This window comes from Lissotriton vulgaris, unplaced genomic scaffold (genome assembly GCF_964263255.1).
Source record: "Lissotriton vulgaris unplaced genomic scaffold, aLisVul1.2 SCAFFOLD_661, whole genome shotgun sequence".
In the NCBI taxonomy this organism is placed as follows: domain Eukaryota; kingdom Metazoa; phylum Chordata; class Amphibia; order Caudata; family Salamandridae; genus Lissotriton; species Lissotriton vulgaris.
The window spans coordinates 305,097-328,741 of NW_028249328.1; the positions used below are offsets into that span (position 1 = coordinate 305,097).

At 49.9% G+C, this 23,645-nt stretch overlaps 1 protein-coding gene across 1 annotated transcript in view; it reads left to right on the top strand.

The window, feature by feature from the left end:
* Positions 1-23,645, top strand: part of HSD17B12 (hydroxysteroid 17-beta dehydrogenase 12) — a 361,745-nt gene that overhangs the window by 151,444 nt on the left and 186,656 nt on the right. The window contains exons 4-5 of the mRNA XM_086950325.1: positions 10,740-10,850; positions 22,250-22,314. Coding sequence (XP_086806451.1) covers positions 10,740-10,850; positions 22,250-22,314 — 176 coding nt within the window. The remainder of the gene's footprint in view (positions 1-10,739; positions 10,851-22,249; positions 22,315-23,645) is intronic.

A 23,645-nucleotide genomic window follows, 5' to 3' on the forward strand; every position in this document is an offset into this window, starting at 1 on the left:
AAGAGCTGCCTGCTTGGAGATGGGAGGAGCACAGGAAGGGTTCTGCAAAATGCACCAGCAGGAACGCTGCCGCTAGCACCACCTGCATTTAAAAACCCCTCAAGCTGTTAATAAAAACACTGCTGGGGTACTTTACTGCCAGTCTGCCTTGTTTAATCCATCACGCCTGTTTCAAATGGCTTACATCAATAGTTCTCAACCTTGACTACTGGCGAACATCATTGAATGACAATCGAAAACACATCTTAGCAGCTTGGTGATCTGCACCTCAATACAATACACACATTATAGAAACAAGTGTACATTAAACAAATACATACAATATGAAATATTCTGTTTAATACACAGGCAAAAGATACTCAAAAGCTGAAATTTTAATGGAAAGGTGGCGTGATTCAAAATGTGGATTTATTTCTAAAAGCCAAAGCGATCGAATAGGCTCTAGCATATTGTTAAGTCTTTTTGCTCCTAATGTAGGCATTTTGCTGATGTCTGAGGTCACCAATTGTCCATACTTAGCTGTTGATGAACTGTTCTCACGAATCAAACTAAGGGTACCATCTTAATTTTTAGCTTCCAGTTTCAAATTCCTACACGCTTATGAACGTTTTAAACATTTATATTTTTTATGTAGAAAAAACTTTATTAATCTACTAATTATTACATTTTCTAAACCAATGCGGACCACTTGAATAGTTGCCATGATCATCGACCCCCCCCTCACCCGGGGGTCCATAGACCCTAGGTAAAAATCAGTATCTTCCAGACTGTTGTATCAGTAGACAGAGACACACGGGCGGTGTGGCGAAGTAGAGAAGAGGTGCTGGGTTTGCAGAGTGGAGAAGCTGAAAGCAATGTTTTTACAGCATTGTACTTCAAATTCGCTTTCTAGTTTTATGTAATGAGGTGTATGTTTGACTTCAGTCATTCTAAGTACTTCCTACAATGTGATTTCTCCCAACAGAAAAGTTTGCAATTCCATTATACGCTTACTAGATGACCCCAAGCAACGAAAGCCAATGAGCCAGTCCTCTGCTTTCCTTTTACAAACGCATGTAATTCAATGGTATAGTCGAATTGTTGTCATTCACAGCAAAGAAGACAACAACTGACACAATGCATTATGTGAAATAAAAGCCCAGGGCTGTGGTTTTGGTGGCACGGAGTGTTCTATTACCGCAGTGTTGCCTATTTTCTTTTGTTAATTAGAAATAATTCACATCTTAGGCTAGCAAAAGCCTAACCTCTTGACTTGCAACACCATGGCATTCAGCACGTGCTGCTCAGATGTACACAATGATGAACTCGTGGCTGCCCAGGAGCGCCAGGTCACAAAGGTCCTGAAAGGCAGGTCAAGTGTTTGTACGCTGTGACATGTTCACCCCTGATTGTAATACTACATGTGCTGGCGTGTAAAGTGCTGTGTGCCAATGCATGCAAACTATCAAACTGAGTTCCTGAAGTCAACGCTGTCTAGTGGTTGAAGTGCATTTAAAAAAGTATAGGGATTGTGATGCGCGCAAAGGGTGTAGAGAGAGTGAGCATAGCTGCGGGTCAAATGCGTGGTTGAAAAACCCAAAGTGTACTGTAACTTTTTTCAGCCTTTCACCTTCAGGTATCTAGATATGAAATAACGCACATCTTAAATGAAAATTAACTGCAACTTAAGCTAATCAATGGGAAATGCACCGCCATACATTAAGAACCCACTGTAAGTTAATGCACTGCAGAGGTCTGTGTGTGTAAACAGCGAGCCATAGAATTAAATCCTGATTAGTACAGTGGAAATTAGGAACTTGTGTATGTTGAGAGCTACGAGAGTCCAGTCTGTGACAGAAAGCACTATGAATATGAAAGTCCTTATTTTTAACTCGTATTGCACACGGTTACAAAATGGGCAAAAAGGTGTAAGAGAAGTGTTCCAAAATATAGATTTGAGTAATACTCAGTGTTCATCAGGCTTTTTTTATAACTGTACTTTAAAGGCACTCAGCCCAGTTCAGTCGGTTACCCCCAATGCACTCCCACTCAAAAAGAATACATCTGTGTCTTCAGGAAGCTTCAGGGGATTCCTTCAATTAAAGCCAATACCCGCTTCAAGCTCTCTGTACATGAGCAAATTAATCAGCTGTCTCGTTTACATGTGTTCGAGGCTAGCAGACGCCATGGCAAGTAGGCTTGTGGAGTTGTCTGCCCTTCCCTTGGTTTCACAGCACCGGAGTCCACCTGCCTCACCTTCAGCTAAAGCTTTTCTACTCTCTGAATTACAAGTCCTGCGGCGGTTGGTTAGTTTTTCACAAAAAGTAGGGGGCCTCTTTTTTATGAATCAAAAAAGTATGGCACGTTGTGCCCCTCGGATCCTGGTGCTTTTACTGGAAATGTAATAGTGCAGGTATGCCGTATTTTGAGAACCTGCTCCTCCTGACGAGGGCCAGTACTCTCCCATTAGATGTATTACATCAGTACTGAGAAGTGCCGGGACAATCCTTTTTTAACTGAAGAAGTGCAGGTACTCCGTAGCGGACAGCACCTACCGTTCTAAAGCACTATAGTCAATGCTTTAAATGGGCCGGTACTTATTTTGAGAGGGAGAGTACCGGCACTTCTCAAGAGAAATTCCATACTTTTAATAAAAGAGTACCAGCAGCACTTCTCTGAATCAAGCAGGTACTCTAGTACAGAGTGCCTGCACTTCTATTTTTTTTACTATAGTCCCTGGTAGGAGTCCACAGCAGTTGTATCTGTAGCCCAGTGTCCCAGCCTAAGACCGTGACGCTACAAAGTGCTCGTTTCTGCGCTCACTCCCGGCGGGGAGGGAGCGCGGGGGGGGGGGGGGGGGGGGGGGCGCAGCTGCCACTGAGGCCGGGATGGAGCTGCAGCGAACCTCGGTGCCAGCTGCCGCGGGGCACGCTGGGAGCCGGGCCTCCTGAGCCAGCCTGGGATCCAGGGCGCGCGCGTCTCAGTGAATGGCATTTCCAGCTCATTCACAAGGGACGCCTGACGTTTTTTCTTTTTATGTGAATGGCAAAACAGCACAGTACATTTTCCACACACACGTTTTTTTTTCTTTGCAGGAAGTGTAATTAAACATGTTTCCTACCGACGAGGAAAAGGTGAATGAGGGTGTACGTGGTGGCATTTTTTTCCTTTTTTTGGAAGTTTGTTTTCGTTGAAGTTGCGCACACTCCAGTACATCCACAATTAATTGTATCTTGATGAGGAAGAAGTTATTGTTCTTCGACAAGAATCGTTTTTCAGCGCCTGCATACTTGATCGCACTCAAAAAATTAGGCAAAGTGACTAGTTTTTCACTTTTTCTTTATTTCTCTATCGCCTGACCTCCCAATTGAGCTTGTTTTTAGTCTGCTGTTCATTTCGTACAGGTTGGGGGGGTGGGGGGTGGGGGGGCAGGATTCCATTTTCCCTTCTCAAGACACTTGTGATGCATGGAGACACTCCAGTACATGTTGCATAGGAAGTGGTTGAACTGCGCTTCACAGCACATTTTAGGAGTTTCGTTCCATTCGCTGCAGACACGGCAACATTTTAGGGCAGGGACCTGGGATTTTTAAAATACCAAAAATCGGCAGGATGAAAATTCCCCATTGACTTCTATTGTAGAAAATGCAATTTCAGACGGGAGCCATTTTTGGCTTGAAAAATCGGTAGTCTCCCGCCTGAAGCGGGTCTATTGGCATGTATGAACCTGTCTTCTCCATTTTAAAGGATCTAACACTATTGTGCATTGAGTGTGATTACTGTATTTCAGTTTAGTCTATTTACTGCCCTCTGCAGTTAGCACCGGCTGCTTGGTATCACTACCTTAGTAGAGGCCTGCATACAAAATAGGAGCTCTGGTATCCAAATGCATTTCATTCGAGTTAGGGCCTGAATCAACACCAATAAGGGGCGGTGCTCAGCATGGCGGCTGCCTGGTAACCACCTCCTGCTCCCGCAGGTCTTGCAATCTACTACTGTACTTTTCCAATCTATGAAAGTCCTGAAAAGTGCCAGTACTCTCCCATTAAATGTATTACAGCAGTACTGGAAAGTGCCCGTACACTCCTTTTTCTAATGAAAGAAGTGCAGGTACTCAGTAGTGGACAGCACCATCCGTTTCAAAGCACTATAATAGGTGTCCACATCAGTTGTATTTGTAGCCCATTGTCCCAGCCTAAGACTGTGATGCTACAAAGTGCTAGTTTGCAAGAAGCTCTTGCTTGGCATCGATGCATTTGGTCCCTGGCAGAGCAGGATGTTGGCATCGGACGGGTTCCTCTCCTCTTTAAAGTTCGTATTCCCTCCCGGCCATTCCTTGTCTCTTCCACGCTGCCCTGGTTTCTGCGCTCACTCCAGGCAGGTAGGGAGCCCGGGGGCGGCAGCTGCCACTGAGGGATGGAGATGGCAGTGACCCTTGGTGCCAGCTGCTGCTGGCAGCGCGGGTGAATGGCACTGAGCATACTGGGAGGCCAGGCCTACTTTCCCCTGAATGGCGCGGAGCATGCTGGGAGGCCAGGCCTCCTTTCCCCTGAATGGCGCGGAGCATGCTGGGAGGCCAGGCCTACTTTCCCCTGAATGATGATGAGCCAGCCTGGGATTCCAGGGCGCGCGCGTCTCAGTGAATGGGATTTCCAGCTCGTCCTCAAGGGACGCTTTTTCTTCTTTTATATAAATGACAAAATAAAACAGTACATTTTCCACATAAATGTGTTTAGGTCTCGCAGAGGCTTGGGCGGAACAGCGTGGCTGCTGCCACACCCTGCGAGAGATATTGTTCTAAAATGGGTACTGTAAGCCCCGCCCCTCTTTTCCATTGGGTAGCGTCAGCTTTGATGGTAAACGCTGGCTTCCCATTGGAAAAGAGGGGTTTTGCTGCCACCCTGTCCGCACTGACCCTCCACACAAGGTAGCCTGCTTTGTGGCTGGCGTAAAGACTATTCTTATCTGCTTGTTTATTTAACAAGCAGATAAGAACATTCTTCAAGTCGGCTGTGAAGCGGGCACCGAGCACAGAGGCACACAGGGAGGACAGGGGGAAACCCAGCAGACTCTGTGTTTTGCACGGGCAGCCTCTCCTCGTTTGAGCCCCCACCGTCCTCGGAGCACACCTCCACTCTGGGAGCCTCTCCTCGCCCCTCACCCCCTCCCAGCTCGGAGCACACGTAACTATTTGTAATCTGTATATATTTATGCCAATGTGCAAGAAATGCGAATTTCCTTTCTTTACTCGGAGAGAAAGTATAAATCAAACTTAATACATTGTAATGAATTATGCATTTGTAAAGAAAGTGAAAACTGCACAGCTCCCGCCTTCTGTTTAAAGAGAGCGCCTATGATATACTTGCGATTTCGCATCTGAGGAGAAGGCGTTGAGGGGAAACTGTTTGCAGGCTGAGTGCTCTTTGCTGCGGACAGTTGTGGTATTCCCTCCCATTTCTTCCAGGTACATCACCGTTCGGAGGAGCCTATAGACATTGAGGCCTCCCCCCTCCTCTGTAAGAAGGAGGCGCAGAGCACACACTGTTTGCAGTGTGGGTGCTCTTTGCTGCGGGCAGTGGTGGCTGCAGGAGGTAGTGCCCTCCACCCCGGTCGGAGGAGCCTGTGGATATTAGTGGAACAGAGAAGGGCTGGACAGAGGAGGCTTGGCTGGAGCAGAGAAGGGCTGGACAGAGAAGGCTTGGGTGAAGCAGAGAAGGGCTGGACAGAGGAGGCGTGGGTGGAACAGAGAAGGGCTGGACAGAGGAGGCTTGGTTGGAGCAGAGAAGGGCTGGAGAGAGAGAGGAGGCTTGGGTGGAGCAGACAAGGGCTGGACAGAGGAGGCTTGGGTGGAACAGAAAAGGGCTGACAGAGGAGGTGTGGGTGGAGCAGAGAAGGGCTGGACTGAGAGGAGGCTTGGGTGGAGCAGAGAAGGGCTGGACAGAGGAGGCTTGGGTGGAGCAGAGAAGGGCTGGACAGAGAGGAGGCTTGGGTGGAGCAGAGAAGGGCTGGACAGAGGAGGCTTGGGTGGAGCAGAGAAGGGCTGGACAGAGAGAGGGATGGAGCAGAGAAGGGCTGGACAGAGAGGAGGCTTGGTTGTAGCAGAGAAGGGCTGGACAGAGAGAGGAGGCGTGGGTGGAACAGAGAAGGGCTGGACAGAGAGAGGAGTCTTGGATGGAGCAGAGAAGGGCTGGACAGAGAGGAGGCTTGGTTGGAGCAGAGAAGGGCTGGACAGAGAGACGAGGCGTGGGTGGAGCAGAAAAGGGCTGACAAAGGAGGCGTGGGTGGAACAGAAAAGGGCTGACAAAGGAGGCGTGGGTGGAACAGAAAAGGGCTGACAGAGGAGGCGTGGGTGGAGCAGAGAAGGGTTGGACAGAGAGGAGGCTTGGGTGGAGCAGAGAAGGGCTGGACATAGGAGGCTTGGGTGGGGCAGAGAAGGGCTGGACAGAGAGATGAGGCTTGGGTGGAGCAGAGAAGGGCTGGACAGAGGAGGCATGGGTGGAACAGAGAGGGCTGGACAGAGAGAGGAGTCTTGGATGGAGCAGAGAAGGGCTGGACAGAGGAGGCTTGGGTGGAGCAGAGAGGACTGGACAGAGGAGGCATGGATGGAACAGAGAAGGGCTGGACAGAGAGAGGAGTCTTGGATGGAGCAGAGAAGGGCTGAACAGAGAGGAGGCTTGGGTGGAGCAGACAAGGGCTGGAAAGCGAGATAGGAGGCTTGGTTGGAGCATAGAAGGGCTGGACAGAGAGAGAAGGCTTGGGTGGAGCAGAGAAGGGCTGGACAGAGAGGAGGCTTGAGTGGAGCAAGAAGGGCTGGACAGAGGAGGTTTGGGTGGAGCAGACAAGGGCTGGACAGAGGAGGTTTGGGTGGAGCAGAGAAGGGCTGGACAGAGAGGAGGCTTGTGTGGAGCAGAGAAGGGCTGGACAGAGGAGGCTTGGGTGGAGCAGAGAAGGGCTGGACAGAGAGGAGGCTTGGGTGAAGCAGATAAGGGCTGGACAGAGGAGGCTTGGGTAGAGCAGACAAGGGTTGGACAGAGGAGGCTTTGGCGGAGCAGAGAAGGGCTGGACAGAGGAGGCGTGGGTGGAGCAGAGAAGGGCTGGAGAGAGAGAGGAGGCTTGGGTGAAGCAGATAAGGGCTGGACAAAGAGGGGCCGCTGTGGTGGAGCAGAGAAGGGCTGGCAGAGAGAGGAGGCTTGGGTGGAGCAGAGAAGGGCTGGACAGCGATAGGAGGCTTGGGTGGAGCAGAGAAGGGCTGGACAGAGAGAGGAGGCTTGGGTGGAGCATAGAAGGGCTGGACAGTGAGAGGAGTCTTGGGTGGAGCAGAGAAAGGCTGGAGAGAGGAGGCTTGGGTGGAGCAGAGAAGGGCTGGACAGCGAGGAGGCTTGGGTGGAGCTGAGAAGGGCTGGACAGAGGAGGCTTGGGTGGAGCATGGAAGGGGTGGAGCAGAGAACGGCTGGACAGAGGAGGCTTGGGTGGAGCAGAGAAGGGCTGGACAGCGAGAGGAGGCTAGGGTGGAGCAGAGAAGGGCTGGACAGAGAGAGGAGTCTTGGGTGGAGCAGAGAGGGATGGACAGAGTGGAGGCTTGGGTGGAGCAGAGAAGGGCTGGACAGAGGAAGCTTGGGTGGAGCAGAGAAGGACTGAACAGAGGAGGCTTGGGTGGAGCAGAGAGGGCTGGACAGAGGAGGCATGGGTGGAACAGAGAAGGGCTGGACAGACAGAGGAGTCTTGGATGGAGCAGAGAAGGGCTGAACAGAGAGGAGGCTTGGGTGGAGCAGACAAGGTCTGGAAAGAGATAGGAGGCTTGGTTGGAGCATAGAAGGGCTGGACAGCGAGAGGAGGCTTGGGTGGAGCAGAGAAGGGCTGGACAGAGAGGAGGCTTGAGTGGAGCAAGAAGGGCTGGACAGAGGAGGTTTGGGTGGAGCAGACAAGGGCTGGACAGAGGAGGTTTGGGTGGAGCAGAGAAAGGCTGGACAGAGAGGAGGCTTGTGTGGAGCAGAGAAGGGCTGGACAGAGGAGGCTTGGGTGGAGCAGAGAAGGGCTGGACAGAGAGGAGGCTTGGGTGAAGCAGATAAGGGCTGGACAGAGGAGGCTTGGGTAGAGCCTTGGGTAGAGCAGACAAGGGTTGGACAGAGGAGGCTTGGGCGGGGCAGAGAAGGGCTGGACAGAGGAGGCGTGGGTGGAGCAGAGAAGGGCTGGAGAGAGAGAGGAGGCTTGGGTGAAGTAGATAAGGGCTGGACAAAGAGGGGCCGCTGTGGTGGAGCAGAGAAGGGCTGGACAGCGAGAGGAGGCTTGGGTGGAGCAGAGAAGGGCTGGACAGCGAGAGGAGGCTTGGGTGGAGCAGAGAAGGGCTGGACAGAGAGAGGAGTCTTGGGTGGAGCAGAGAGGGATGGACAGAGTGGAGGCTTGGGTGGAGCAGAGAAGGGCTGGACAGCGAGGAGGCTTGGGTGGAGCAGAGAAGGGCTGGACAGAGGAGGCTTGGGTGGAGCATGGAAGGGGTGGAGCAGAGAACGGCTGGACAGAGGAGGCTTGGGTGGAGCAGAGAAGGGCTGGACAGAGGAGGCTTGGGTGGAGCAGAGAAGGGCTGGACAGCGAGAGGAGGCTAGGGTGGAGCAGAGAAGGGCTGGACATAGAGAGGAGTCTTGGGTGGAGCAGAGAGGGATGGACAGAGTGGAGGCTTGGGTGGAGCAGAGAAGGGCTGGACAGAGGAGGCTTGGGTGGAGCAGAGAAGGGCTGGACATTGAGAGGAGTCTTGGGTGGAGCTGAGAAGGGCTGGACAGAGAGAGGGCTTGGGTGGAGCAGAGAAGGGCTGGACAGAGGAGGCTTGGGTGGAGCAGAGAAGAGCTGGACAGAGAGAGTAGGCTTGGGTGGAGCAGAGAAGGGCTGGACCTGCGGAAGGACTCTCGTAAGAGCTCCTTGATGCCTGTGGCATGCTGTCTACCTCCAAGGACTGCCCTGCTGCCTGAAGCTTCTCTGGGCCCTCAGACGACTGCTTTACCGTCTTGAGACCTGCTTTCCTGCTTGTACCAAAGACATAGAGTGACTCCAAGGGCTAGTTCGCTTCCCCCCTATTCTAAAACTCAGCGACATAAAAGGCTCAAATTATCTTGAACCTGCACCTGGACCCAGCCTTGGTGAGTCCTGAGTCCTGGACCCTTGGAAGTGCTTCTTACTGTGCCCAGATAGCCCAATTCCAAAACTCGAGACATGGTAATTTTTCTGCCAAAAAGTGCTCTGTGAAAAGAGAAGACTGGGAACTACCTGCTTGCCGATCTGCCAAAGATTCAGCACTGGCAGGCATGACTTTGGCTTTCTCCGTAGCAGCAAATCCTGTTCAGCAGCTCCTCGCCGAAGAGGCATCCAGCTGTGTGGAGTAGACGTCTGCTACAATCGGCAATTTCGTACCACTGGAGATTTTGGACGTTAGACATTTTCACTGGGACTTTGTCCAGCGACCCCCTCAGCTATGACGACTGCTTGTCAGACACAGCTTGATCCTTTTCCCCACTGAACGTTACTTTCTAAAGCATTATCTTCAAAAATTCCTTTAAGTCCGATGGTAAGCAGAGACTGGGCCCAATCCACTTTGTGTAACTTTATGAAACTCTACTTTTTTTTGCTAAATTACTGTGGGATTTTTCTTGTGCTGTGTATGCATTTTATGACTGTTTACGTGCTGCGTAAACACTTTGTACATTGTCTCTAAGTTATGCCAGACTGGTTTTGTGCCAAGCTACCAGAACTTAGTGATATTTTTTCTTTTTTGTGGTTTACCAGGATTAGGGCTATTGCTCCAGTAGGGTTTCACCTCCTCCAATCAACAACCTCATTTCTCGCACCGGTAAAGTTCTTGAGACCCTTTCAGCTTCTGTGTCTGCCGGTGCATGGACCACCCTCCCTCCTGCCCTTGAGACCCTGACAGCCTCGTATGTTTGCTGATGCTCTGTCCAGCTGGTGCATGGACCACCCTCCCTCTTGTTCTTGAGACCCTTTTAGCTCTTGTGTTTGCCGATGCTCTGCCCTGCTGGTGTATGGGCCACCCTCCCTCCTGTTCCTCAGATCCTGGTTGCTCATTGTGTGTGGCCTTTCCGCAGACATTGTACTATGTTTTTTTTTGTCCGCCTTTGATGTAAGTTCCACAGTGGGTTTGTGAGGGAAGGGGACAGGGTGGTGGTGGGTGTGTTGATGCTGGTGCTGTCCTTTTTAAAGTGGGGCACACATCCCTCATTTTGCCTCCCCTGGACTATAATGCGAGGCATGATGCTCTGGGTAAGTAAAAAAGGGCAATAGGCACAGGGAGAAAACTCCCTGTGATTCATTCCATCATGTTTTGGATTTCTGTAAACAAATTCTCCCTCTGAAAGGTTTTTTCCAGAAAACAAAACGTGTTGCCTGCAGGCACGTTAGCCATGGTTCCTGCTTGGCAAACCTCAGTGCTCTGGGTGGCATCGTTGAAGGCAGAGCTATCCCAAGCATTCCTGGCAAGGATCTCTGAATATGGCGGCCCATCTTCTGCCAGGGGAGTGCAGCCCTTAGCCCGCATCAGGGGAGCAGAGGCCATGAGCTATGCTGGCCTGATGGGACGCCATGCTTCCCACCCAGCTCTACAGCAGACCCTGAAACTAAGCTACCATACCTGCTCTCCTTTTGGAAGTAGGGGCTTGTCAGCACTTTAAAATAAGAGGTGACTTAGTATTTATTTCTTGTACAAGCCTCATACATACCCTACTTATGCACTTTCTTCCATCTTTTTTATTGTCTTTTAGAGGAGAAATTCAAGGTGGGCATCAAGACGATAGCTGCTGACTTCGCAGAGAGCGAGGCCATCTATGGACGGATCAAGTCTGGGCTGGATGGGCTGGATGTTGGTGTTCTGGGTAAGTGACAGGAAGTTTGAGGAAATTGGATTGTGCCAGTAGAGAACTACACCCAAGTCATCTTACAGTACTGTACTCCCTATATTTGTGAAAGTGGCAGCACATACTGTGATATTGACGTGTTTTGAGGATTGTCATCATTGTTTCAATTGTTTCTGTGTACAGTATTCCTCCATATTAGCCCCTCCTGTTGAGATACTGACTGTCACAAATTAAGGCTTCTCACAAGTCCAGTTGTATGGCTTTGTCTTTCGAGAGACAGTTAAGCTGGAACCCCAGTTTCTAATGTTCAACTGAATTATTCACATCTACATTGAGTACCCGAGGCCCCAGCTCCCACTTACCTGGATTGTTCCTCCTACCAGTTAATGCCAGTGCTGCCCTACTCGGCTCTCTCCCTTATCGCACGATGTCTTCTCCCCTAATTTCTGCGTTCGAGGCATGTGGGCTGCTGAATTCATATCTGTGCATAGATCGCCACCTAGTGTTGGGTCCGGATGATCGCACATTGTTGTCCTGGAAGAGTCTTCGAAGTATCACGAGATAGGTGGCTCCTCCCCTGGACTACAGTGCGCATGGGCATCGACTCCATCCCCAGATTGTTTTTTTCCGCCATTGGGTTCAGATGCATATTTGTTCCCTCAAGTTCGGAATCTATAAAAAACTTTCTTTTTGGCCAAAAGGCCTTTAGTATATCGTCAGTATTGTCTTGCGATCGGTGCCCAGTTCTGTTCCAGCTCTGTTCCAGCTCAGTTCCCGAGTCTGACATCCAGAGGAGTCGCGTGGCTTCTCGGCACTGAAGGCCCGGCCGACGCCAGAGGCCTTATCGACGACCCATCATGGAACTGAGCCCATTCAAGAGGTGCCCCGTATGCAACCCGAAATATCCTCACATCGACGTACACCCGGTGTGCAACAAGTGCCTGTCGCCGGATCACGATGAAGCCAGTTGTATGGCTTGTTCTCGTTTACGCTCCAAGAAGACGATTCGACTTCAGCGCGCAAGGAGGCCCAGCAGACGGCACCTGACCCGGTGAACATTTTCGATATGAGGATGATGAGGGAGTCGAGCGGGAAGTTCGAGAGATCCTGTCTGATCCCGCATCGGAGATCGACTCCAGCTACGACGCTGATATTGAAATGCAAAGAAACAGAATGGAAGGTGCACTCAAATGAAGTCAATAGAGAAAGTAATTTTAAATATCTTCTTCTTTATTCAAAAAAGTGTTCATGAAGCAAAGGCACACCCAACGCGTTTTGTTCCCATTTTTTGCCTTTTAGGAACTTCGTCAGGGCAAGTTATATTCAGAGGGGGCTGAACTCCTAAGCCAGATAGAATTAAGCCGGAAGTAGTGGCAAGTTCGGTGGATCAGGTTTAGTTGCCTTGAATCGTGAGAAATGCACCCTGGTGGGGATGACCTTGAGTAGTCCCAGTTGGTGCAGTACAATCAAGTGTGTTCCAGATGCTCATATTAGGGCGGCAGCGCATGTAATTGGTCCAATGTTTTAAAATTCCAAAGTGTAGTAGCCGCTAGCGTAGCCTAACCGCCAGGGGTCCAGTAGTGACCCGTGTCAAGAGCCAAAAAAGCGAAGCCGCACCTGTGATAAGGTCCCGGCTCCTGAAACGTCAACGAAAGAGGCGTCCTGCTTGACCTGGTCTACTGCCTTTGGTCTTTTGGTTGTACTGATATTGAAATGGTCGATACTGAAGACGTCGTCGACGAGGTAGGAGACGACGAGGGGCCTTTGGGGCCGTGGAAGATAGCTCGAGCGAGGAGCTATGCCCAAACGTCGGTACAGGGGCCACAACGCTTAATAAGGCTCAGGGCGAGGGATCGCCACATGGCCTTACCCAAAATCTTACACTGGGTTCTACAGCCTCGCCTCAAGGCCCGGCTTCGTACACTTCTAAGGAGCCACAAGTTGTGAAATCGAAACCGAAAGAGAAAGCAGTTGTGTCTACGCAACCAAAAGCACTGGAGGCGACATCGAAACCGAAAGCGCGTATTGCGTTGGTCGGCTCGAAGTCCTCTGAACTATCGGCGCCGACGAAGCTTAAAGGTGTTATCGACCCAGTGAGGTCGCTAAAGGGTGTCGAGCCGAAGACTGGGACACTGAAAAAACAGGTCAAGGACGTCGACCCGAAAAAATCGGCCCGAAGACCGTCGACACAGAAAAGCGCAGAAGGTTCTCGATCCTACGTGTCGGCCAGACAAGGCCGAGAGCGCTACGAACCTAGAGTCCACGCCTGGCGGTAGCTCGAAGGAACCAGTCGAGTCGACGCAGCCGTCCGCCTCCTTCTCGAAGCAGGTGTCGGAGTCAGTTGCCGTTGGACTCTCTGCTTGTTTCCAATGCCCGGAAGAGGGCAAACTCACAAACAACGGGTGATGCTTCTCCCCCTGACAAAGAATCTAAAGTGCTAGAAGCATCAGGGAAGAGGGTGGCAGCTCAAGCGGCCAATATCTGGCGCATTTCAAACACTCAGGCACTCTTAGCCAGATATGACAGGGCCCATTACGATACACTTGAGACCCTGTTACAACACTTGCCAGATGAATATAAGGAGGCAGCAGAGATGCTCATACAGGAAGGAAAGCTCATCTCAAATGCTTCTATCAAGTGTGCAGTGGACGCAGCAGACACCGCGGCCAGAGCCATTAATACAAGTGTGATGTTGCGGCGACATGCCTGGCTGAGAATCTCCGGGTTCAAGCCAGAGAGATACAGACCACCGTACTAAATCAGCCTGTAAACCCTGACCACTTATTTGGGCCTGAGGTGGACACCACCTTAGAAAAAATCAAAAAGGACACTGAAACTGCGAAGTCTATGGGGGTTCTCCAGTCGCAGCAGTTCAGGGGTGGTCTTTTCGTCGCTCAAACAATAGAGGAGTTTCCAGAGGCCAGCTGTCCCAGCAAACACAGTACAATAAAGGTGGCGCGCAAACCACGTACACCAAACAAGGTAGATGTGGATATCGTGGAAACAGCGCCAAGGGCAGAGGTCGTGGAAACAACAGCTCCCGATCCTCTGCCGCTAACAAACAGTGACGCCTTGTCACTGCACCCGACCATACAACACCGGTCGGGGGGAGACTACAACAGTTCCTGCTGGTCTGGAAATCCATCACTACAGACAGGTGGGTGAGGCAGCTTATCCAGTACGGTTATTGTCTGGAGTTAACATCCACTCCACCCAACATACCCCCAAGACACCGTCCTATGTCCGCAGAGCATTTACAATTATTGCAGCAGGAGGTAGTCAGTATGCTGCAAAAGGGAGCTCGTGCCTCTGGAACAAAAAGGTACAGGGGTGTACTCGCTGTACTTCTTAATGCCAAAAAAGGATGGGTCCCTCAGACCCATACTAGACCTCAGGCCCCTAAACCAGTACATTCTATCAGAACACTTTCACATGATCACTCTACAGCAGGTTCTACCGTTACTCAGTCAGGGAGATTTCCTCGCAACACTAGATCTCAAGGATGCTTATTTCCATATACCGCTTCACCCGTCACACAGGAAATATCTCAGATTTACCATTCAGGATCAGCATTATCAGTTCAAGGTCCTCCTTTTCGGAGTGACGACAGCACCCAGGTGCCTGGCGACAGTGGCTGCACACCTACGGAGACTGAACATTCACGTCTACCCTTATCTGGACGACTGGCTTATCCAAGCAAAGTCGGCCCAGCAGTGTGCGCCCACATGTCCCACACCATTCACCTTCTTCACGATCTGGAATTCTCACTGAATTACCCAAAGTCCCACCTTCAGCCCGCCCACGTACGACAGTATCTGGGCGTGACAATAGACACTCTGGCAGCCAAAGCACAGCCAAATTCAGTGAGTATCAACAGCATTCGATTGCTGATACAGAAATTCAGACCGCAACACTCGCTCCCGGTACGAGTGTTCATGCAGTTGATAGGCATGATAGCCTCCTGCATCTTCATAGTCCCGCACGCGAGACTACATATGCGTCCGCTTCAGGAGTGCTTAACACGTCAGTGGAATCAGGCTCAAGGACAGTTGAAAGACCGAGTGTTGGTAACTGGTCGTGCATACAACTCTCTGCATTGGTGGAATCCACAAAACCTTTGCAAGGGACGACCGTTCCAGGAGCCTGTGCCACAGATTATCCTGACAACGGACGCCTCTCTCCAGGGTTGGGGAGCTCATGTACTCCACTACACAGTGCAGGGACTATGGACAACGCAGCAAAAGAAGATGCACATCAACCTTCTGGAACTGATGGCTATCTTCATGGCGATGAAAGCATTCAAGGTACATCTGTGCAACAAGGTCGTGTTGATCCGGACGGATAACATGACGGCCATGTACTACATTCAGAAACAGGGAGGAACGCACTCTCCACAGTTGTCTCATCTGGCTCAGAGCACGTGGAAGTGGGCCATTCAGAGGAACATCTTCCTCATGGCGGAACACCTCCCAGGCAAGGACAACCAGATGGCGGACCTGCTCAGCAGGTACAGCCACCAAATGCACGAGTGGGAGATACATCCATCAGTACTCCACCCGTACTTCCAGCAGTGGGGTCATCCAGAGATAGACCTGTTCGCCACAAAGGAAAACGCCAAATGCCAAAGCTTTGCCGCCAAGTTCCCACAGTCACAGGGCAATGCGATATGGATGAACTGGTCAGGCATATTTGCGTACGCTTTTCCCACAGCACCTCTAATACCGCTGGTGGCACGCAAGCTGAAGCAACACTCGATAACACTCATCCTGGTTGCTCCAACGTGGGCACGCCAACCATGGTACACCACGTTTCTAGAACTATCCGTGGTACCGCATCAAAGGCTGCACCTCACACCCAGGCTTTTGACGCAGAGCCATGGCGGCATACAGCACCCGGATCTGCAACAGCTCAACCTGGCGATCTGGCTCCTGAGGTCTTAGAATTTGGCTACCTCAATTTGCCTCCAGACTGTATGGATATCATAAGTGAGGCAAGAAAGCCCACCACCAGAGCATGCTATGCGGCGAAATGGAAGCGGTTTGTCATTTATTGTGCAGACCACAATATCAACCCGCTAGACGCGTCTACTCACAACATCATTTGTTATCTGTTACATCTATACAAATGCAATCTGGCCTATGCTTCCATTCGTATACATTTGTCCGCAATAGCAGCTTCTCTACAAAACAGGCAGCATCTCTCACTTTTCAGAGTGCCTGCCATTAAAGCTTTTCTGGAAGGACTCAAACGAGTCATTCCTCCCCGGACCCCGCCAGCTTCTGAATGGAACCTAAATGTGGTCCTCACCAGACTGATGGGTCCACCTTTTGAGCCTCTACATTCATGCGAGATTCAGTTCTTGATTGGAAAGTGGCTTTCCTGATAGCGATTACATCACTGAGACGCGTTAGTGAACTCCAGGCACTAACTATCCAAGAGCCATTTATACAAATTCACTCCAACAGGGTGGTGCTTCGCACTAATCCTAAATTTCTTCCTAAGGTAGTTTCACGGTTCCATATCAATCAGACTATAGAACTGCCTGTGTTCTTCCAAAATCCTGAGTCAGTGGCGGAGAGAATGCTCCACACACTAGACGTCAAGAGAGCTTTAATGTACTACATTGATAGGACCAAAGATTTTCGGAAAACGAAACAACTGTTTGTTGCCTTTTCGCCACAACACAAAGGCAACCCCATTTCCAAAGCAGGTATAGCTAGGTGGATCATTAAGTGCATGCAAATTTGCTATGAGAAAGCCAAGCGCACTTTAACGGTCCCCCCACGGGTCCACTCCACCTGAAAGTTGGGGCCTCCATGGCATTCCTTGGAAATATTCCTTTAGAAGACATATGTAGAGCAGCAACATGGTCTACCACACACCCATTTACAAAACTCTACTGTGTAGATGTGCACTCCAAACAGCAGGCAGCTGTAGGGCAGGCTGTTCTAAAAACACTTTTTCAAACTGCTGCAGCTGACACAGGCGGCCGCCGCTAATGGAGGGACCGCTTTGTATTCTATGCACAGATATGAATTCGTACCGAATATGCTACTTACCAGTATGCATCTGTTCTTGGCATGTAGGGCTGCTGACATTCATATCGCCCGCCCTCCTCCCCGGCGCCTGTAGCGGCTGCAGCACTCAGAAATACTCTTAGCATGGTCATCAATCACGGTGTTACACTCCATCTTTGCCGCAATGGCTAAAAACAATCTGGGGATGGATTCGATGCCCATGCGCACTGTAGTCCAGGGGAGGAGCCACCTATCTCGTGATACTTCGAAGACTTTTCCAGGACAACAATGTGCGATCATCCGGACCCAACACTAAGCGGCGATCTATGCACAGATATGAATGTCAGCAGCCCTACATTCCAAGAACAGATGCATACTGGTAAGTAGCATATTCGTTTCTTGCCCATTTCTCACCTTTCTGCTCAATCTGTGCCATTCTGCCACTGCTGCTTTTTTGCTATTTCTCACCTTTCTGCTCGTTTTGTGTAGTTGTGCTAGTTCTGCATTCTTGCACATTAGTGCCTTTCTGAGCTTTCTCTGCCTACTCCATGGCCTCTTTGTGCCCCGCTCTTTGCTCCTTTTTGCCCCTCTAGCCTCCCTCAGCTTCTGCCCTCGGCCACCAGCCCAAGGGTCCACTCCCCCCTATTTTCCGCCCCTGCCACCCTTCTCCACTCCTATGTCCGCCTCTCTCTACCTGCTCTTGTCCTGCTCTTGGGTGCCCTCACGCCCGATGTTCTGTTCCTCATAGAAACCTGGCTCAGCTGCACCTCGGCCACTGACATTGCCACCACTATCCCAGAAGGCTACAGGAACTCCCACTGAGATCGCACCAACTGACCAGGGGGAGGGGGTAGCGATCATTTACAAAGAACCCATCCACTGTACCACCATGATGGACGGCGACAGCCGACCATGGGACACCTGAACCTCCAGCTGCAACCGAACAAAAGATCCACCATCAAGGGAAACCTTGTCTACCGGGACCAAGAACGAGCGTCAGCAACTTCCTCAACGATTTCATAGCCGCCATCGACCCCTTGGACCTTCTACTCCTTGGTGACCTCCGCTTCCACCAGGACGACACCACCGACCAGAAATCTACCAATCACCTTGAAGGCTTGGAAGGCATCAGCCTCAACCTACTTGTCTGAAGCCCTACTCAAACCGCAGGACACATGCTCGACCCCATTTTCACAGCCCAGCAACAATATCAAGTTCAGCCACACAGCACAAATCACCTGGTCCGACTACCACAGTGTCCACTTCAGTATCGCCTCACCATTCACCCACACCTATAATGCCCAGCTCCCCACGCCGCAGCTGGAACAAGGTCACAAACTGAATGCAACAACTCCCTGACCCCAACCAGCCGCTCCCATCCTGCAAAATGGACCACAATGAAAGAAGCTTCAGCAGCTTGAACACACGCTGCGCCAACACCACAGCACCACTCCAGACCCCAAAGGACAGAAGATCCAAGCAAGCCAGCTGGTGCACAGAAGACCTGAGAACCACACAGCCCTACTACAAACATCTCGAAAGGATATGACTCACAAGCAAGGATGACTGATTGAACCTCCTGCAAAACGGCACTCAAAACATAACCATAAACTACCCAAGATGAAGCGAAGAGTCCTAGCGGCATGTATGAAACTAGCTCTAAAAGTAGCACAGGACCTTCACCATCGTCCGGGAGTTAATCAACTCCCCTGCTGTGGAGAAAACCATCACCCCGTCCAAAGACCTCTGCGACCGACTAGCAGATTTCTTTCACCTCAAGATCAACAGAATTTGCAGAAACTATATTCTCAACCCCGGGACTCAAACCATCGGACTTCACTAACCAAACATCAGCCAACCCACACGGGCCCCCAGCTGATGGCCTGGAAGCATATCACCGACCAGGACACTGCCACCACCATGCAATCTATCCACTTAAGGGCTACCCACTGATCTCTGACTAAACTATTTCAGCTATGAATACCTACAATCCATCGAAATAAAAACCTACCTGAACAAGTGGAAACGCACAGAAGTCCGCGCCCTACTCAAAAAACCTTCGGCTGATACCCACAAACTTAGAAACTACAGATCCACATCACCAATCCTCTTTCCAGTGAAAGTGGTGGAGAAAGCGATCGACCAGCAGCTCCTCACACTCCTGGAACAGCACCACCTCCTGGTCCACTCCCAGTCCCGATTCCGCAGCACCCATAGCACAGAAATAGCCCTGATGGTAGCTACTGATGACAACTGGACTCTACTTGATAGGGGAGAGACAGATGCTCTCATACTCCTAGACCTCTCAGCTGCAAGCAACGCTGTAGCGCACCACACCCTAATCTCCCGACTACATGACGCCTGTGTCCATTGCCCAGCTCCCTACTGGATCACTTGCTTCCATACAAGTAGAGCGCAATGCCACCATTCACCTCCAAGCACGAGAACATTATCTGCAGTATCCCTCCAGACTCCCCCCTCAGCTCAACTCTCGTCAACACATATATGGCACCACTAACCAACTTAGTTTGGAACCACGGACTCAACATCATTTCCTATGCAGTCGACGCCCAACTCTTCCTCTCCCCATCCAAAGAGTCTAACATCACCAGAGCCAACTTCCACTGCTGCATGGCCAGCGTTGCCACCCGTTGAAGTAAATTTATCTGAAATTGAGCACTGACAGACCGAGGTTTTTATCTTTGTCAGCAAACCCTCCCCATGGGATGACTATTGTTGGCCTTTGGAACTGGGACCCACTCCCACTGACCCCACCAGAAACCCAGACCTCCTCCTCGACAGCAGGCGCACCATGAAGCCCCAGATCCACAGTCACCACCTCCCTTAGGTCCTTTTCATGCTGCACAAGATATTCAAGTGGCTCCACCCAGAATCCAGGCGCACCGTCACTCAAGCCCGCATCATCCGCTCGCTGACTGGAGTACGCAACGCACTCTACATCGGGACCGCTAGGCACCTCCACCACAGACTCCAAACCATCCAGAAAGCTCCCGCCAGACCAGTGTTTGACTTCCCATGCCAAAGACGCAACCAGTCTCCACCGGCTGCTGGTCCAGAAGAGATGGCAATCCAAGATCCTCACCCAGGGGCTTAAGGCAGTGCCCACCTCTGGCCTGGCATACATAAGCCACCGACTCCACTTTCACCAACACCAGGGACCTTTGTTCTGCCTCTTTCAGGCCGACACCCCCAGTACACCGTGGAAGGAACAGAGGCCGGTTCGGATCCTGCCTCGCAGCGAAGGCCGGCGTCCCGCACCTTCTTGGATTCTGAAAGCAGCTGACGACCTGGCTCATCTAATGAAGCGCCGGCTCCCTTCCTCCACATGGACACCCTCACGGGTGATATACGCGCTTTACAAGTCAATGGATTGATTAATTGGTTGCAGAATTATCATGTTGTCTGCAAAGAAGTACAAAGTTGTACTTTCTGCGTCTTTTCCAAAACTCACCCTGCAGAAGAAATTTCCAGAAACACTTTATTTATATACATTTCCACGTCCTTTTTTGAAGTTCAGAAAGTTGGCCACCCTTGCACTTTCCTCTGTTTGACCAGATTGTCTGTCTGTCAGTCCACACCTGTTCTCGCCTTACTTTCTGCTCTGTCTGCTTGCCATCCAGTGCTCTTTTGTCGTCAATTGGCGAAACTGCCCCTTTCCTCTCCAGGGTTGGTCTGTCTCTCCTCCCTTGACTCAGTCACACCCGTACCCTCCAGTGGCGTCACTGTGCCTATCCCCTCTACTCTTACTTGTACCCCCTCCAGTGGCAGCTCTACTACCAGCCCCTCCCATGGCAGTTCTTGCATGTGCCAATTCAGTGACCCTCTGGCCCTCCCCACCAGTGGGCAGCTATCACCCCATCTGCCCCCCTCCACCTCCCATGGCGTCTCTTGGCCCTCTCATCCCCCCTCTCCCCGTGACCCTCGTGCCCCTCCAGTGGGCGGATCTTTCACCCCGCCCTCTTCCCAGGTGGCTCTTTCCCCTCCTCGCCAGCCCATTTATTAATTGATTGATTGGCAGCATGCCAGCGTCTGAGTGGGCTGCCGTATACCCCTTTTTAAGGAGTCTACAGTGCCCCCTCTCTTCTCTTTTACAACTGAGTCCTCATCTTTCTCTGTTCGGCCCCTCCCTCTACAGTGACCCGACGCCAGCACTGGGAGCCCCTGCACCCGTCGCTATCCATGCTCGTGACAGACCGCCCGTCTGTGCATGTAGAGACAGATGTGTACTTGTGCCTGCTGCTAGGTGCACACGCAAGTTACCTTGGCTGTATTGGGCACCAAACCGTTGACTTCAGGTATATAAGATGTGAAAAACTATGCATGTAAAAAGTATGCATATAACTATATCATCCAGTAGTAGGCGAGGGTTCTGAAACTTCTGACTTGCTTGGCTTTGCCGCGGCCACGGGCACACTAGATTGGGTTTAGTCGGATGAATTTTGTTTTTTTTTGGTGCAGAGGCTTCGTCACGTTGTGAACTGTAAAGCTGGCAGTCAGTTTAGACATGATTTCTGACCACATATGACACTATTTTGTTATATCTCTTACTGTTGTGTGAATGACCCCCCCCCCCCCCGCCCCTCCCTTTAAATCTTATTGGTAGATTAAACCTCTTAATAAAAAAAAACCGCAGCTTCCCATTTCGAGTAAATCCGTTAGGATACTTGTAGGTTATGGCCGCCATCTGCTGGCCACACGTGTGACTGCATGTGAAACAACGTCTTTTGTAATTGTGATTCTAAAGCGCTTACTACCTGATGAGGCGTCAAAGCGCTTTTCGGCGAGTAGCGCTCTACTCCCGAAACCAAAGAACTAGTGGTGGATTAGAAAAGGGATTATACATTATTTTGAGCACTGGGCATGTGACTGTTCGTTTGATTGGGATAAAGGAGGGTCGGAGGAGGGAGGAGTCCAAAAGGGTTATATGGGAGATCATCCTAGTAGAGTGAGATTTGGGTAGAGTCGAGGAGGGATAGAGGAGGATCTTGGGAGAACATTGTAGGTGAATAAGATTTGGGATGAGTCAGAGTGGAGGTTAGATACCTTGAGAGCAGCATAGCATGAGACCTAGACTAGTGCATTGGAGGGAGTTTAAGTTTTTTCTTTCTTTTGCAGGAGGCCTAAATTAATAAATATCTAGATGCAGAACTACATAGAAAGGGTATATATAAATAAGGAAAATTACAGAGATATAACATTGTATTGTATAAGGTTCCATATATGCAAGTATGGCTAGAAAGTTAGAAATTCAGGCTTTCAGGTGTTGATATTTGTAAAAGGTAATTTTTTTGAGTAGATATGATAGTTATCCATCGCTCTTCTAACCCTATGTTTGATATTAGCTTGAGGTTTAATGTGTTTTTTTTTCATCTTTTACAGTGAATAATGTGGGTGTTTCTTACTCCTACCCAGAATATTTTCTGGAAATTCCTGACCTGGAGAATGTGAGTATAGCATGCAAAGTGGTTTTAAGGTAGAGGGGGCGAGCCTGAAAATTAATAGGGAGAGTTGAGCCAATGGTCTGGCTTGGCTGTAAGAGCCTGTGTATGAGCTGATCAATGAAAATGTTTGGCATGCAAATCATACAGCAAAAAAAGCGTATACACATAGCATAAGAACTGTGAAAGAATGTCACTGTAGCATACGTGCAAACGTCTGCAAAGCAGAAAGATAAAAAATAAAATAAAAAAACCTCAGGATGGATATATATATATATATATATCTCGCTCACTATTTCAGACAGTAGGAAACTAAAGTAAAGATATTTTCGGCTTAACAAATCAGTTTCCAACCTGTATAGAGCCTTATGCATGTATGCTTTCGTATATTCGATTATAGCAGGGCATTGAGTGGCAATTATTAGTAGTGAGTTTCTAAAGATTTACTTGGGAGCGACCCCTTTATGCCCTAACGACAATGCCATTAGTGATCCTTGGGAGGCAAGTCGGCTATCATGTGCCCCCTATATTTGGCTTAGGGTGCTATTAGAAATGGTGCCTCATTTTAGTCTATTAAATCACTGGCAAGAAAGCATTTTGCATGGCGCACACCCTGCACTGGTGTATTTCATGCGTACTTAGAATCACACAGATTGATCAAGAATCTCGGATTGATCACACTTTTCCTTGTCCTCAATTGTGTACTGCATCTTTCAGATGTGTATCTGGTACCTGTCTTACTTCAAATGTTAGTGTTTTATTTTTAACTCTTTGAGGAGTTAAATTGTTGGAAAGTGGGTTATTGGTAGGAGCAAATGTAGGTCTGCCACTGGCAATAAGGCCACTGACACGTGATAGAACTCAGCATAGGTCTTAGAAAAGTATTCCTTTGATCAACCCATGGTAACGTGGCTGCGTTCAGACAGGCTTAACTTCAAAGACAGGTATGTAAAGCATTTAAAAACACCATTTCAGTAAATAATTAAGACACCACACAAAATAAAAATCCAACACCAATTTATTAAAATAGGTAATATTTTTATCTTTTAAAAGACACCAAAACGAAAATAATCCACTGTAGGGAACCAGAGATATGAATTTTTAAAGATTAGTCACTTTCTAGTGCTAAGAAAACCAACAGTGCCCCTTTAAGTCATTTAGTTTTCTCTGTCAGGGACACACCTTTATGAATTGTTCTGAAGAATTCTCACCACTGTAGTGGGCCACCTTCTTCAGGAAGCGGGGTCCAGTTAGAACACCTTCCTGGTGTTCTGCTTGCATGTCCCAAAGTATCCAACACACAATCCAAGGTTCTGGAATCTCCAAGAGGGTCCTTG